Source organism: Myxine glutinosa, chromosome 9 (assembly GCF_964187855.1).
Source record: "Myxine glutinosa chromosome 9, kmMyxGlut1.1, whole genome shotgun sequence".
In the NCBI taxonomy this organism is placed as follows: Eukaryota; Metazoa; Chordata; class Myxini; order Myxiniformes; family Myxinidae; genus Myxine; species Myxine glutinosa.
In genome coordinates, this window is record NC_136269.1 from 47,486,446 (window position 1) to 47,502,752 (window position 16,307).

A 16,307-nucleotide genomic window follows, 5' to 3' on the forward strand; every position below is an offset into this window, starting at 1 on the left:
TGAACAGCTTATTGGATGTACGGGCTGTTAAACCAACTGTTTCTAGCCTCCATCCAGGCCATGACCTTTGTACAAGGAAGTACTGTTCATACTCCTGGGATTTCATCCTCCAAATTAATATCTTGCACTGTGTGATGTGTCATGGGATTTACAACCTTCTAGCGAATTCAATGCATAAAATTGAGCCATTCAGATTAAATGAGAGAGAAAACAGATGGAAACAATGGCCGAACAAAAAAAACGGGACGAAAAAAACCCCCCGAAAAAGTGAGACCACTTTCTTTCTCGTTGTAATTACTTAACTGAAGAAAGGAGAAGTAAGAGATTATTTAAGGAGAATGAAGGAATGTTTGTGTTAATTGGAAATTTGCACTAAGTCAGAAATGGCTGACATTATGTCACCGAGCTAATAAACAGCACTGCATCCAGCTGTACAAATCCACACCTCTGCTGAATGGCGAAAGAGAACGGCAACAAAGAAAGGTCGCCTGTTAGGACTGCGCAGCTGTAACAACGTGTGTTCGGTCCACAGATCCATTCAATCAATTACTACAACAAACAGTAACTCGACATGTTTGCTTTGGAATTCCGAATCACAGAGTCCTAATTCATTCCTTATGAAGCATTCATTTATGTGTTTGCTTTTTCCCTATGATAGTAAATCAAACTTTGGTTTCCGTTAAATCCATTACAGTATAAATGGGGCCTTTTCGGTGTGCGTTTGGTCAGTAGAGACTGATGGCGAACTTCTACTGGGTCTAGCTTGTGCAGTCAGGTCTTGCCTTGAGGTCTTGAGGACTCTCGTAGGACCCTCTAGGGAGTAAACATTGGCAACTTGAGCCAGCCTTTCCGATCTAATCCCACCACTGCTACACTTGACACATGCACAATGGGATGGGCCAGAGTCCTCAGGACAGTACTCCACTATTTCGATGAATTCTTAAACACAGACAGTTACTTAATGGCTGAAGATCAAAATAGGCCAGGCCCCAGGAGACATGAGCAGCAATCCCTTGTTGATGAGTGTCAGGCTGCTCAAAGGCATCACCCCATTTTCCCTAAAGGGAAACCTTAAGGGATATCGGATAGCAAGAAGTGTCCCTGAGCATTATCTCATAACGTAAATTAGCACAATGCGAAATGGAAGGAAAAGAGAGGAGTTGGATGAAATGTCAAAGGAAGGAGTCAAACGCACCACCATCATGATCTTGTCCACACAGTCCGGTGCCACACTGTGCAGGTGGGTGAGATGCAGCTGCAGATGTATCTTGCTGCTGAGCAGGTCTTGACAAAGCGGACAACGTAGGGCTGGCTGCACTGAATGCTGTGACACCACGTGCATTTGGATTCGACTGCCATCGGCGCAGCTAAATGTGCAATATGGACACTGATACACCTGTTGGAGAGAAACAAAAGATGGACCCAATGACAGCATGTCAGTAGCTTATAAGGTTTCCAATCTGGAGTTTAAGGTGCAGAACTATGTAAGGCAAATTGTGGACCATGCTGCAAGTGGAGAAGTCCATAATGGATGATATTAACTCCACAGCATAATTTTCCAAAATGGGTGGCCTTTAAATCTGCAAGGGGCCGAGCTTCGGCTGGGGTGATCAAACCAATCGCATGCTCTTGCAGCAGCGTTTAACACATCAGATAAAGGGGACTTTGATGATTCCAGCCCCAAACGGCTAAATTAAAACCAGGCCTGCTGTTTGAATTAGGACAGGAAAATGGTTTGCTAATTTACCACAGGCAAAAGGAACAGCTTCTCCTTGTTAAGGGTTTGTTTAGTGAGCTGCACACAGCTTCTCTCCTTTAGGGAAATTTTACACACTAAAACATGTGCCGATACTGTACGTTTTTAACCAATTGAAATTATAACAGATGATAGGGGTGATAAAAAACCATACCATTGAATTTTGTTGCCCCTAAATAATTATTTTTTTGCAATCTCAAAATGTTACTCCTCTGTGACAAATCACATTCAACTTTGGCTGCCATCCTTTGATTACATGCTTAAATGAACAATTTCAATACTGTTATAATTCAAATATTACTGTATGTGTATCATTATGATTTTACTGCATAGAACTGAACATTTGATATGGATAAAATTGTGGTTTTTTTTTTTTTTAACAATCAAATCAAACTTGACTTTTCGTGTTTAGAAGTTGCAGAAGTATTGAGGGCAATCTTTATCATGTCAGTGTACAACAACAACACACAACATGCATTTTAAGGCCATTTTCCCTGCAAGAGCGGGGGTTAGCCTTGCGGTCCTCATGACAATCTTCTCCATTTTGCCCTATTTTCTGCATCTCTCCTTGTTAACCCCCTTGCCCGCATTTCTTCTTCCACCAACTTTAGCCAAGTCTTTCTCGGTCTTCCCCGTCCTCTACTTCCTTCTTCATTCATTTCCATCACTCTTCTCAACCAGTCACTTTCATCCTTCCTCAACACATGACCAAACCATCTCAACCTGTTCCTCTTCACAGCATCAATCACAGGCTCTATTCCCATCATCTTTCGCAATTCATCATTTGTCTTCCTCTCTCTCAACGACACTCCGCACATCCACCGAACCATTCGCATTTCCACCCTTTCCAGCCTTCGTTGCTGCTCTACGTTCATTACCCATGTCTCGCTCCCATAAATCATAACACTTCTCACACATGCAGCATACACCTTTCCCTTCAGCTTCAACGACACTCCCCTCCTCATCAGCACGCCACTCAGTTCCCGAAACTTCTTCCATGCACATCTCACTCCAGCAACCGTTGCCGAGTCTGATCCACCTTCTCCATTCAGCATGTCTCCGAGGTAGCAAAATGTTTTCACACCTTCCAGCTTCACGCCGTCTCCAAGATCCAACTCAACATTTCCTCCATCTGCTACTCCCTCTGTGCACGCCTTACATTTGAATGTAGCTGCCACACTGGTTAATGACCCTCTTAGACCACTGCATTTTTGATGAACCGACTCAGCGCACATTGTACATTGAATGGAGTTCACTCCGACACCCTTCCTGCACACAGCACATGGCCACTTCCCAGTTCTTTCCACCTCACCACATGCTTTACCACTTGCCATCACCTTCGTCTTTCCGATATTCACCTTCAAACCTTTTGTCTCCATACATTCCTTCCACTTGTTCATCTTTTCCTTCAGTCCATTTAACAATCAACACCAGATCATCTGCATACAACAACTCCCACGGTAAACCCTCCTTTACGTTCTGAGCCAGCACCTCCATCACAGCTACAAATAGTAGTGGACTTAGTACCGACCCCTGATGCACTCCGACCTTCACCTCAAACTCACCACTGTTGCTGTCCTTCGTCCTTACAGCTGTGCGCGCTCTTTTGTACATTGCCATCACTACTCTGATCAACCATTCCTCCACTCCTAACTTTCTCAATGCCCATGTCAATACTACGCGTGGAACCCTATCGAATGCTTTCTCCAGATCAACAAACCCAAGAAACAACTTCTTCCTCTTCTCCATGTACTTCTCCTGCAACTGCCTCACAATAAAGAGTGCGTCTGTCGTTCCTCTTCCTGGCATAAATCCAAACTGCATTTCGTCGATCTTCACCTTCTTCCTTATCCTCCTCTCCAACACCCTTTCCAATACCTTCATTCCATGCTCCAATAACTTTATCGCTCGGTACGAGCCACACTCCAGAGGGTCACCTTTCCCCTTGTATAGAGGGATGAGGGTACTCAGTTCCCAATCCACTGGAATGCGGCCTTCTTTCACCTCCAGATTGCAGATCTCTTTCATTTTCTTCACACCCCAATTTCCCGCTGCCTTCAACATATCTTCCACAACTCCCGTCGGCCCTCCTGCTTTTCTACTCTTCATTGCTTTTATCGCTTCCTCAACTTCCTTTTCAGTTATCTTCTCTGCCGGTCCTAAAACTGGGTTACTCTCTATGTTGCCATCCCATTCATTCTCTGTATTCAACAGCATTTCCATATATCTCTTCCATCTTCCTTTAATTCCATCTGGGTCCACAACGATTTGTCCCACTTCATCCTTCAAGCAACTCACCCCCATCACATCACACCTCTCTTTCGCTATCTGCTTTGCAATCCTGAATACCGTTCTCTGACCCTCTTCCGAATCCAAGCGTTCTCCGAACATTTTCCTGCATGCCTCCTGCGCCTTTGCTACCTCTTTCTTTGCAGCCTTCTTGGCTGCCGTATAACTTTCATGCTCCGCTTTTTCTGCTCCCGTACCCTTCGCCTTCTGCCACTCCTTGAACTTCTTCCTCTTCTCGTCAATCCTCTTTCCAACTTCATCATCCCCCCACCATGTTTCCGAGTGCCTCGGTCCTTTTGTCCATCCACATAGCTCACCAACGGCTCCCAACAGACTATCTTTCATTGACATCCAACCACTTTCAAGCTCAACCACATCATCCTCTACCCTACTCCCGGTGTGTACCCTGGTTTAGAATAGGTACACCATATCCCTGCGTGTCGTAAGAGGCGAGGAAGAGGGTTGGCATCAGGAAGGGCATTCGGCCATAAAATCATTGCCTCAAAAAAAAAAAAAGAGAACCATGTCAGTATGTGTATATATATATATAGGGTGTTTCAAAAAGATGGACCCAATTTCAAAGCAGTATATTTCACGATGGCAGCATGTTACAATTACACAAAAAGTTACAATCGGTTTCATGAGTTATCAAGTTTTACTAACCATTTTATAAATGCTCTATGTGCCCTCCACCTGCTGCAAGGACAACATCGAGACGATAGTTGAATTCGTCCCAAATGTCTCTCAGAGTGTCTTCTTTCACTGAAGTCACCGCTGCCGTGATTCTGTTTTTGAGGTCATCCAGATTAATCGCCAATGGTGGCACAAAAACACGGTCTTTGACGTATCCCCACAATAAAAAGTCGCAGGGTGTCATGTCTGGGAATTTTGGGGGCCAAGAGTGTAGCGCCAAGTCTTGGGGTCCCGTGCGACCTATCCAACGTTGAGGCAGTGTGTCATTTAGAAAACGTCGAACCTGCAGGTGCCAATGTGGCGGTGCTCTGTCTTGTTGAAAAATGAAGTCATCGGAATCTTCATTAAGTTGTGGAAAGAACCAGTTCTGCAGCATTTTGAGATAGGATTGCCCCGTAACTGCTTTTCCCTCGAAAAAGAAAGGGCCATAAACCTTTATTTGAGAAACGGCACAAAACACGTTCACTTTCGGGGAATCATGCTCATGCTCTACAGTTTCGTGTGGATTCTCTAGTCCCCATATGCGCACATTGTGACGGTTAACTTTACCGCTGAGATGAAACGTTGCTTCATCACTAAAAATCAACCGCGGTAAGAAGCTGTCGTCTTCCATGTTCTGTAACATCGCATCACTAAATTCTACACGCTTTCCTTTGTCACCTGTATGAAGAGCCTGTACCAGTTGCAACCGGTATGGCCTCAGGATTAAACGTCACCTCAACACACGCCAGACAGTCGTATGAGGGATCGCAAGTTCTCGGCTGGCACGACGAGTGGACTTGCGTGGGCTACACAGAAAACTCTCTTGAATTCGTCTCACGTTTTCCTCTGAAGTGCGTGGTCGCCCTGGGCTCATCCCCTTACATAAACAGCCTGTTTCCTCAAATTGTCGGTACCAACGACGAATGCTCTTTGGCATTCGCGGATCAATGCCAAAACGCCGTTGAAACGCACGCTGCACCGCAATTACGGATTCAGGCTTGCTGAAATGCAGAACGCAAAACGCCTTGTGTTGCGGGGTCGCCATCTTGCGAACGACTGAGGCTAGAGGCTGTTGGTGCGCTGGGAGAGCCATCTAGCGGTGGTCATTTGAAACTCTATGCCCCGCCCTTTCAAGTGGTAAGAGGTTCATTTATGGGCGGTTTGTGGTTGCAGAGATATAGCGATTTCAAATCGGGTCCATCTTTTTGAAACACCATATATACACAATATCCTATACAGTCACATGAAAAAGTAAGTACACCCCATGTAAAGTTTTGACTTTTTCAGCATATTTCAACATACAGCTATTTGATCTTCATTTCAACAATATTGATAGATAAAGGTGACATAATATAACAAACATCATGAAACATTTACATTTTGTAATCCATGGTATAATTTAAATAAACATAAATGCAAATTTCGCATGTGGAAAATGTAAGTACACCCTTGGCTCTCACAGGTGGTATTGCCCCCTTTGGCAGAAACAACCTCAAGTAGGCGTTTCTAAAACTGTCTACCAGTCTCTGACATCGACTGGGAGAAATTTTTGCCCACTCCTCCATGCAGAATTCTTTCAGCTGTGCGATGTTTGAGGGATTTCTTGCATGCACAGGTCGTTTCAAATCCCCCCACAACATCTCGATGGGATTTAGATCCAGGCTTTGACTTGGCCATTCCAGAACCCTCCATTTCTTTCTTTTCAGCCATTCTTTGGTGTATTTACTGGTATGTTTAGGGTCATTGTCATGTTGCAAGGTCCACCTTCGGTTGAGCTTCAACTTCTCCGACAGATGGCCTCACATTATCCTCGAGCACCCTCTGGTACAATAAGGAATTTATAGTGGATTCTATGATGGTGAGCTGCCCAGGCCCTGATGCAGCAAAGCTGCCCCAAACCATAATATTTCCACCAGTTGGTATCAGGTTCTTGTGGTGAAATGCTGTCTTTGGTTTTCGCCAAACATGTCTTCTGGTACTGTGACCAAATAGCTCTACCTTTGACTCATCTGTCCAGAGCACATTGTTCCAATAGTGGTGGTCTTTGCCTTGGTGTTCATTGGCAAACTTTAGTCTTGCCCTGATGTTCTTTCTGAAAAGCAAAGGTTTCCTCCTGGCACACCTCCCATGTAGATCAAATTTGTGCAGCCTCTTTCTAATGGTAGACTTGTGAACTTTGACATCAACAGTGGCAATAGCTACTTGTAGGTCCCGTGATGACATTCTGGGGTTCTTTGAGACCTCTTTCAGCATCTTGTGGTCTGCTCTCAGGCTGAACTTGCTGGGGCAGCCTGGCCTGAACAAGTTGGCAGTTGTTTGGAATCTTCTCCACTTGTAGATGATCTTCAGGACAGTCGAATGATTGATTTCAAATTGTTTGGAGATCTCTTTAAATCCCTTCCTCGACTCGTAGGCATCTATAACCTTCTTTCTGTTGGCCTCAGAGAGCTCTTTTGATCTAGGCATGGTGACGCCACACACTTCAACAACACAGAGCAAACCAAACTAAATGTCTGAGGTTTAAATAACACAGGTTCCTCCAAGATCCTCTCTAACGATGTTCTAATCATTTGCACCTGAGCTGGTGCACCTGATTCTAATTTTCGGTATTTGAAGTGGTGATAAATGTAGGGGTGTACTTACTTTTTCCACATGCGAAATTTGCATTTATGTTTATTTAAATTATACAATGGACTACAAAATGTAAATGTTTCATGACATTTGTTATATTATATCACCTTTATCTGTCAATATTGTTGAAATGAAGATCAAATAGCTGTATGTTGAAATATGTTGAAAAAGTCAAAACTTTACATGGGGTGTACTTACTTTTTCACGTGACTGTATATATATATATACTGCAAATCTTCTGCAAATCTGTCGAGGTGTATATATATATATACAATATCCTATGTATATATACACATACTGACATGGTTCTCTTTTTTTTTTTGAAGCAATGTTTTTATGGCCGGATGCCCTTCCTCACGCCAACCCTCTTCGTCGCTCTATAGGTGATATATATATATATACCGTGGGACCCCGCTTGTCGTGGGGGATACATTCATGGAAAATCCTGTGGATTGCGAAACCGCAAATAGTGGGGCATTGTTTCAATGGGAGAATGGGGGATAGGTTCCCGAGTCGCAAAAATCCGTGAATAGAGAGGACCAAACCGCAAATGGCGAGGAATAATCTGCGAATGGTCAGACAAATCCCGAGAATGTCGACGATAATCTGCGAAGGTCGATGAAAGTCCCGGAAATGGCGCGACAAAACCCGTGAATGTTGACGAAAATCCGCGAAGGTCGATGAAAATCCGCGAAGGTCGATGAAAAGCCGCGAAGGTTGATGAAAATCTCGTGAATGCATGCCGCGCTATTGTTTCAATGGGGAAGAGGGGGGATACGTTATAGGTTCCCGGCGGTTCCTGATCCATCGAGGAAATTTTCAAAAGTTTTAAATGTTTTCGACTGCAAATACACATAATTACAGTTTCATAAAAAATGCTTACAAATTTTAAAAAACGACAGCAACAGGTACCATTTCCGATTTATTGAAGGAATGCACTTACAGTTTATTAAAAATGCTTAACCAGCTTAACCACACCGCACCGTGAAAAAACCACAAAAAACAACAACACCATCATGTGTTGTCAAGTTTAAATTTTTTCGGCATAGCCCATAGGGCAAAGCCATCTAGAACAGTGTTTGTCCATCCATATGTCCCCTCAAACGTATACCAATCAGAGCTGAGGATCTGGTCACATGACAGAGTGATGTGATTACGTTTGATGTCATTACGGCAGTACGGTGGCTGACTCTGCACACTGCCATTATAATTCAAATTTCGTTCAGGCTGCACATATCGTCGAACCTGTCAAATATCACAATCGCCATGCTCTACCTTTATGTTTTTCATTCGGTGTGAAACACAAACAAACCGATTGTTAAAATGACCATCAAATATCGAAAACATAGACGATACGGATCTTCCAACAATACGGTATGTATCGGCCTGAGGCTTCATGCCTCACCTTCGGACCATTTCAGACAAATTAAGCCCAGGTTTCTTAATTCAGTAGTGTATCGTTTCAGCAGTATCGTTTTCGTAATAATAATAATAATGATATAGTAAATATAACCATAACACTTTAATCCCAATGTTGTGAATATAAAGTTAATGGATTGAAGAGGTGTATGGTTCATGAATCAATGTTAAGCGGTGTAACCGCGGAAGTAAGGAATTAACCTTGGTTTTTTTTAAATATCAATATCATTTTCGTAATAATGACAACGTAACGTTAATATTATAAAAAATGTAATCGTAACACTAATCCCTTCATAGTGACTACAAAGTTACGAGAGGTTAAAATATATCTTCTGCAAATTAAAGTAGCGACAGTTTTGTGGCCCGCTACATTACGTCTATCTTCAACTAAAGTATCAAACAAGCCCGGCTACGCCGCTGTTAGACTTTCGGTCTTGTTATTTTACAAAGATACGCAACTTTGAAATGATGATGAATTAAAATCCCATGAATTCCTCAAACTCTGAAGATGACCTAAATTATAGTCCTGCAACGTCGTGCACTGAGGGAAAAGCAGGAGAGGCAGCAGTTGAGGATGTTGGTGAGGACTGTGGTGAGGATACTGAGAGGATGGCAGGAGAGGGTGCTGATGGTCTTGAGGTGGAGGAAGCAGGGGTAATGGAGAGCTGAAAGAAATGGGTAATGGAGAGCTGCCTGGCAGATTGCCGCAGGTTTCGATGCAGTTCTGTGGAGGGGAGAAGCAAATCATCCAAACCCTCTTGAACTTGAGGTACCTCTCCATGACTGGGCCAGCATCTTCCAACCTGTCGACAAGCACCCACATGCCATGCAGCAACTCGCGCAGGAACTGGACTGCGAGGTTAGACCTCGGCACCTCTTCCTCATCACTGCCCGCCTCCTCCTCCTTGGAAACCATTATAATGGCCTCCAACTCCTCCTCGGTGAGGTTGTCGCCATTTGAGGCAATGAGATCCTCCAACTCCCCAGGCTGCATGTCATAAAATCCTTCCCCTGCCAACTGCCATGCCAACCCGACAATCACATGCTTCTCCTCAGTGTTATGGGGAAAGCCAGTAAAGTTTCTGAATGCCTGTGGACATAGGTTGTGCCAGCACGCGTTGATGGTGGAGGCTCTCACCTCATCCAGCGACTCCTTGATGGCGCCGATGCAGTGGGCAATGTTGAAATATTTCCAAAACTGCCTGACCGTGATCCCTGGGTATGTTCCCCTGGGACTCCATGGCATCCAAAATGCGACGAAAGGTGCGACGGGTGTAATCTGTTTTAAATGTTGAAGTCACACCTTGGTTGAGTGGCTGGATGAGGGAGGTGGTGTTGGGCGGCAGGAAGATCACCTCGCCGTTCGGGTGAACCACGTCCAGGTACGCAGGGTGGCCAGGAGCATTGTCCAGGAGCAAGAGAAACTTGAATGCAAGGTTTTTGTCCACCATGCACCTCTCCTCCTGAGGGACGAAACAATTATGGCTTCCCTGTTGGCCCTCTAAAACATGGGTAGAGTTTGCTTGTTCTTGCCCTTGAGAGCACGCGGGTTCAGGGAAGAGTACAACATCATGGGTTTCATCATGAAGGCCCCTTTTGCGTTTGTATAGAGAAGAGATACCTGGTCCTTGGCAGCCTTGAATCCCAATGCTGACTCCTCGCACTTCGAGATGAAAGTTCTCTTGGGCATCTTTTTCCAGAATAGGCCAGTCTTGTCAGCGTTGAACACCTGCTCTGGGAGGTGTCCCTTCTCTTTTATCAGCCTCGTGAGTTGAGGAGGGAACGCTTTTGCCTCCCTGTGGTCCATGGAGGCATGCTCTCCTGTGAGCTTCACATTTTTCAGGCAGTACCGCTCCTTGAAATGATGGAACCATCCCCTACCGACAGTGAATGAAGTCGCCTTGCTTGTACCATCATCACTTGTGCTGGCACCATCCGCGCCAGACAGATGATCATAAATTTGTTTGGCCTTTTCACGAATGAGAGGTCCACTCAGGCATATTCTTCAGCGTGTTGTCCTCGATCCATATGCTGATACAGCACTCGCTGAAATACTCTCACAAATCGCAAATGGATAATTTATTTGATGCCATAATGCCTGCCCACAGAGGCTGCACCCTCTCCACTGAAAAACTGGTCGAGCAGCTCCACTTTTTGGCTGAGGCTCATCACTTTCTTCTGCCTCTTGGTAGTCGACACATCTTCGGCACTGGTTTTGCGCTTGGGAGCCATAATTGAACGATGAGCAGAGCGAGAGTCAAAAACGCAGATCAAAGCATCGGGACGAGAAGAATGATCGAGATCCAGGACACAGTCTGTATTTGTAGGAATGCGAGAATTGTGGTTAGCTGTGGGAGGGGTGAATACCCTGGACATTTTTTGTGGGGGATGTTATCGGATGATGCCGTAATGAGCCGATCTGCTAATTTCAATAATAGATTTAATGAAGCATTTGCATTCTATAATTCATGGGGTACACATCTAGTGGGATATCCCGCGAAGCTCGCCTTTAGTGCGGCTAAATTTTATGGCCGCGAAAGCCATGAAAACGCAAAGCACAAAGCAGTGAATGTTTCAGGTCATGCTCGCGGCTCATAGATGTTTTTTGTGTATGTCCAGCTGCTTTATGCATGGCTGGTGAAAAATGGCTTTTATAAATACAGAATGTCAAGCCAACGGCTCGAGAATTTTTTTTTTTGCGCCCTTGAAAAACCGTGAATTTCCGGAACCTGGCCGTGAATAGGAAAAAAACCCCCCACGATTTTGCGGAACACGGCAGCGAATAGAAACAAACCACGAGAAACCACAGGTCCCATTTTATCACCCATGAATACGCAGAACCGCGAATAGTGGGGTGCAACTGTGTATATATATATATATATATATATATATATATATATATATATATATATATATATATATATATATTGTTGCGGATATGAGGATTGTATTTTTTTATTGTGTTGTATTGTGGTAAATTGCTGTGTAACATTGTTTGATTCTGGCCCCTCCTGCCTCCAGTGTTGTGTAAAGGTCAAAGGGCGTCCCGGTAGTTAATTCCATAAAGCATCCATTGAAGGACACTACAATACCCTTGTTCAGTAGTTTATATCCTTATTATGTGTTTTAGGGTAAGGCCTTGTCTTCCATTAGAATGACACTCCATTGCACCAAGTGAAAAAGATAGATTCCCTTCATTCTTCATTCCCATTCCCCAAAACCTCCATTTCCCCTTTCGTCAATTGCCATTCGCATTGCCAACTACAATTTCCGCCATTGAACATGTGCTCGGGTTGGGGAAGAAAGGCGTGCCCGCCCGTCGTCATCAAGGGCGGAGCCAGAGGGTCGCGCGACCAACCATGGCCGAGGTGAGCACACCGATGGGCGTGTCCTGAAGGCCGGCGGCTTAATCGCCGGAGGCGTTATAAAAGCGCGCGCGCAAGAGTGACCAGGGCTGAGCTGGGCGTTATAAGAGCTGAGTTGCAAAGGGTCCAGGAGAGAGCTGAGTTGTGAGGTCGAAGGCTGAGCCGCGTGGTGAGGTGCAAAGAAAAGAGCTGGGTTGTGAGGTCCGAGAGAGAGAAGGGAGATCATCCAGCAGTGATTCTTGTTCAAAGGAGATCCTCCAGGGAAGCACAAAGCCTGCTATTCGTCGCCTTACTCGCCAGCAGCAGCGTCCACAGCAGCAACAACACTCGACAGCCGCTTGGGGCCTGGACGGCAGTTTGGAGCAGGGCCGCGAAGGAACGGCGGCTGCCCAACGAGCCGATCGTGCTGCAGGACCAGTTGGACCTCCCTATCCCGCCAGCCATCCACCTGCCATCCCTATCATCATTCCCCGTGTGAGTCCGTTTTTGTTTGTTCTGTCCTGGGTAGTTAATTAAGTCTGTATAAGCTAGTATTTTCACTGTGTCTCTAAAAGCTTCTGTATATTATTTTATTATCTTTCCTTCTCCTTGGTTATTTTGAGCCTGTACATAGTAAATAAATTTAGTAGTATTTTCAACCTTTGCTTCGTCTTCTTATTCCTTTTCTTCACATCCGTCGTCTTTGTCTTTTCCCTCATTGAATAGCTGTGGCGTGATACGGCCAACGTTCGAGTGAATCGGGTGAATCGGGGAAACTGTTAGGTCGCGGGGCCTCCGCTCGGCAAACATAACATCCTTAACCGCGGACCGTAACAATATATATATATATATATATATATATATATATATATATATATATATATATATATATCTATCTATCTATCTATATATATATATCTATATATATATATCTATATATATCTATCTATCTATCTATCTATCTATATCTATATATATATATCTATATATATCTATCTATCTATCTATCTATATCTATATATATATATCTATATATATCTATCTATCTATCTATCTATATATCTATATCTATATATATATATCTATATATATCTATCTATCTATCTATCTATCTATCTATCTATCTATCTATCTATATATATATATATATATATATATATATATATAATTATATATATATATATATATATATATATATATATATATATATATAATTATATATATATATATATATATAATTATATATATATATATATATAATTATATATATATATATATATATATATATATATATATATATATATATATATATATATTGTTGCGGATATGAGGACTGTATTTTTTTGATTGTGTTGTATTGTGGTAAATTGGTGATGAATATTGCTTGAGTCTGCGCCTCCTGCCTCCGGAGCTGTGTAAAGGTCAAAGGGCGTCCCATAATTAGTCCATAAAGCATCCACACCACCACAGCTAATCATAGAATACCCCTGTTCGATAGCTTATATCTTATTATGTGTTTTAGGGTAAGGCTGTGTCTCCCATTAATTGAAATACTCCATTGCACCAGTGAAAGAGATAGATTCCCTTCATTCCCACTCCCAAAACTTCATTCCCACTCCCAAAACTTCCATTCCCACTCCCAAAACTTCCATTCCCCCTTTTCGTCAATTGCCATTGCCAAGAACCTCCCCTCCAATTGCCGCCATTGACCACGAGGCAGGGTCGGAGAACAAAGGCGTGTCTCCACCTCGTCATAGAGGGGAGGAGTGAGTCAGCCCCACTCAACCAACCACGACCAAGGGGTTGGACTTGGAGAGGGTGTGGAGAGAAACATCGAGGAGGTTCGCGAAGGTTGAGGGGCGGGGCCTATATAACCCGCAGGCAGGGCGTTCCCAAGGCAGACAAGGGAGATGAGCTTTGACGACAGAGAGACGAGAAGAAGTCCAGGGTTGAACTGCAGCTCGAGCCACCGAAACTGCACTCACTGCAGCTCGAGCCACCGAAACTGCACTTGCTGCAGCTCGAGCCACTGAAACTGCATTTGCTGCAGCTGGAGCCACCGAAACTGCAGCCACAGCAGCGTGAGGCCTGGACGGCAGTTTGTAGCAGGGCCGCGAAGGAGCGGCGGCTGCCCACGAGTCGATCAGCTGCAGAACTAGTTGGACCTCCCTATCCCGCCAGCCATCCACCAGCCACCCACCTGCCATCCCTATCATCATTCCCCGTGTAAGTGTGCTCGTAGTCTGTCTTTTGGCTTGTCCCTGGGTAGTAACAATAAGTCTGTATAAGCTAGTATTTTCACTGTGTCACCTGCGTCTCATGTGCTTGTAAATAAACGTGACTGCTGTCTTTTTGCTTATGTGTGTGAATAGTAAATAAATTTAGTAGTATTTCCAAACCTTTCTTTGCCTTCGTTTTCCTCTTTGCATTCGGTCGCTTTAGAGTTTTCCCGATTGAATAGTGGTGGCGCGATCCGGCCAAAGTTTGGGGCAAATCGGGTATTAGTCGGGGAATAACTGTTCAGTCGCGGTAATACCAACCGCTCGGTAAATAACATCTTTAACTGCGTCCGTAACAATTGGTGTCGGGGAGTGAGATACGGACCCGAAGCGCGCTTAACGCGCTCAAAATTACGAGCTGCTGGAAATTTGTGTTGTTTTACAAAAACCCGAATTTTGAAATCGCGCCATGGCTGGTCAAGGCGATCGGATGCCGGTGGGTGAGCTAGAGATAGACGGGGTGGAATCGACCCAGGACCTCGGGGAAATGTATATGGAGGCTGTGGTTGAGGGGGTACCAGACGCGCAAAATGGCGCTCTCGCGCACGAGGTATCAGGCACGCAAAATGGCGCTTTGCGCACGCGGTTACAGCGGCACCAAATCTAGCCGCGCCCGTGACCGTAGCAGCGCCGCTGGGGAATTCGGACCTTTTTATGATACAAATGGGGGCCCTTATGGAGAGGCTAGAAGCCAAAATGGGACAAATGGGGAACCGGATGGATGCTCAGGGTGAGCGATTGGAGGACCAAATGGGGGTAATGAGGGACGAAGTGAGGGCTGATAGTGAGCGATTGGAGGGCCAAATGGGGGTAATGAGGGACGAAGTGAGGGCTGATAGTGAGTGATTGGGGGGAGAAATGGGGGGCAAAATGGGAGAAATGGGGGGCAAAATGGGAGAAATGGGGGAACGGCTAGAAGCTAAATTTGAGGGGTTAGACAACGGGATAAAAGAGGTAAAGAATGGGTTAACGGGGGTGGAAAATAGAATGGCTGCCCAGGAGAATCAGTTAGAGGGGGTGAAAAATGGGTTAATGGGGTTAGAAAATAGGATGGAAGACAAATTGCGGGAAATAGGGGAGCAATCCGCCCGGGAAATCGAACAGATGGGGAACCAGATGGAGGAGATGAAAGAGGAGATACGACGAGGTGTAAGTGAGGAGGTCTCGGGGGTACGGGAGGAGGTAAAGCGAGGCGAAAAGCGTATAGAGAAAGAGGTGAGGAATAATACGGCTAGGTTACAGGGGGGAATAGAAGATCTGAGGGAGGAGGTGGAACAGCTGACAGAGGGACAAACGGAGTTAGTGGAGCAGGTTCAAAGGAACACTGCGGTACTAGGAGGGTTAAAGGTGACACAAAAAGAAATTAAAAATGACTTAATAGTGACACAGAGGCAATGTCAGATGGTACGTGAGGGACTGACAATGAGGTTGGATGAGGTGACAGAAGTAATGGAGACAAAGGACCGGCAGGTGAGGATGCACATAGAGACGGTCACGGTAGCCTTAGAGGACGAACTTGAGGAGACGCACCGGGAAATAAAAGAGGTGAAGCAAAAATTAGAGGAAGTGGAAGAAGAGGTGAGTGAAATTAAGAAAAGACGGACAGAAACTAAAAGAGAAATCCAGGAGGAGGTGATGGAATTGGTACAAGGTCGGTGCTCAACTCATAATGTGATGCTCACTAACCAAATAAAGAGTTTGCAGGTGGCGAAGGAGGTGAGGAGACGAGGTGCCAAGGTGAGTGGCGATATACGTGGAAATGTACATGATGTGAGGAAAGCTTCAGTCGGCTTGGGGGTTGTTGTGGACCCGGGTGTTCGTGAGAGGCCGTTGGTGAAGTGTGCGACAGGTCTGGTGTGTGAAAAAAGAGGTGTGCGAGAATGTCCGACTCTGGGGTGTGTGAGGAAAAAGTGC

The 16,307-nt window shown here is 44.8% G+C and overlaps 1 protein-coding gene across 2 annotated transcripts in view; it reads right to left on the reverse strand.

Moving 5' to 3' along the window:
- Positions 1–16,307, reverse strand: part of LOC137435414 (zinc finger homeobox protein 3-like) — a 427,890-nt gene that overhangs the window by 17,870 nt on the left and 393,713 nt on the right. For both annotated transcript variants that reach the window (XM_068129189.2, XM_068129190.2), the window contains exon 7: positions 1,196–1,396. In XM_068129189.2, the coding sequence (XP_067985290.2) occupies positions 1,196–1,396 (201 nt within the window). The remainder of the gene's footprint in view (positions 1–1,195; positions 1,397–16,307) is intronic.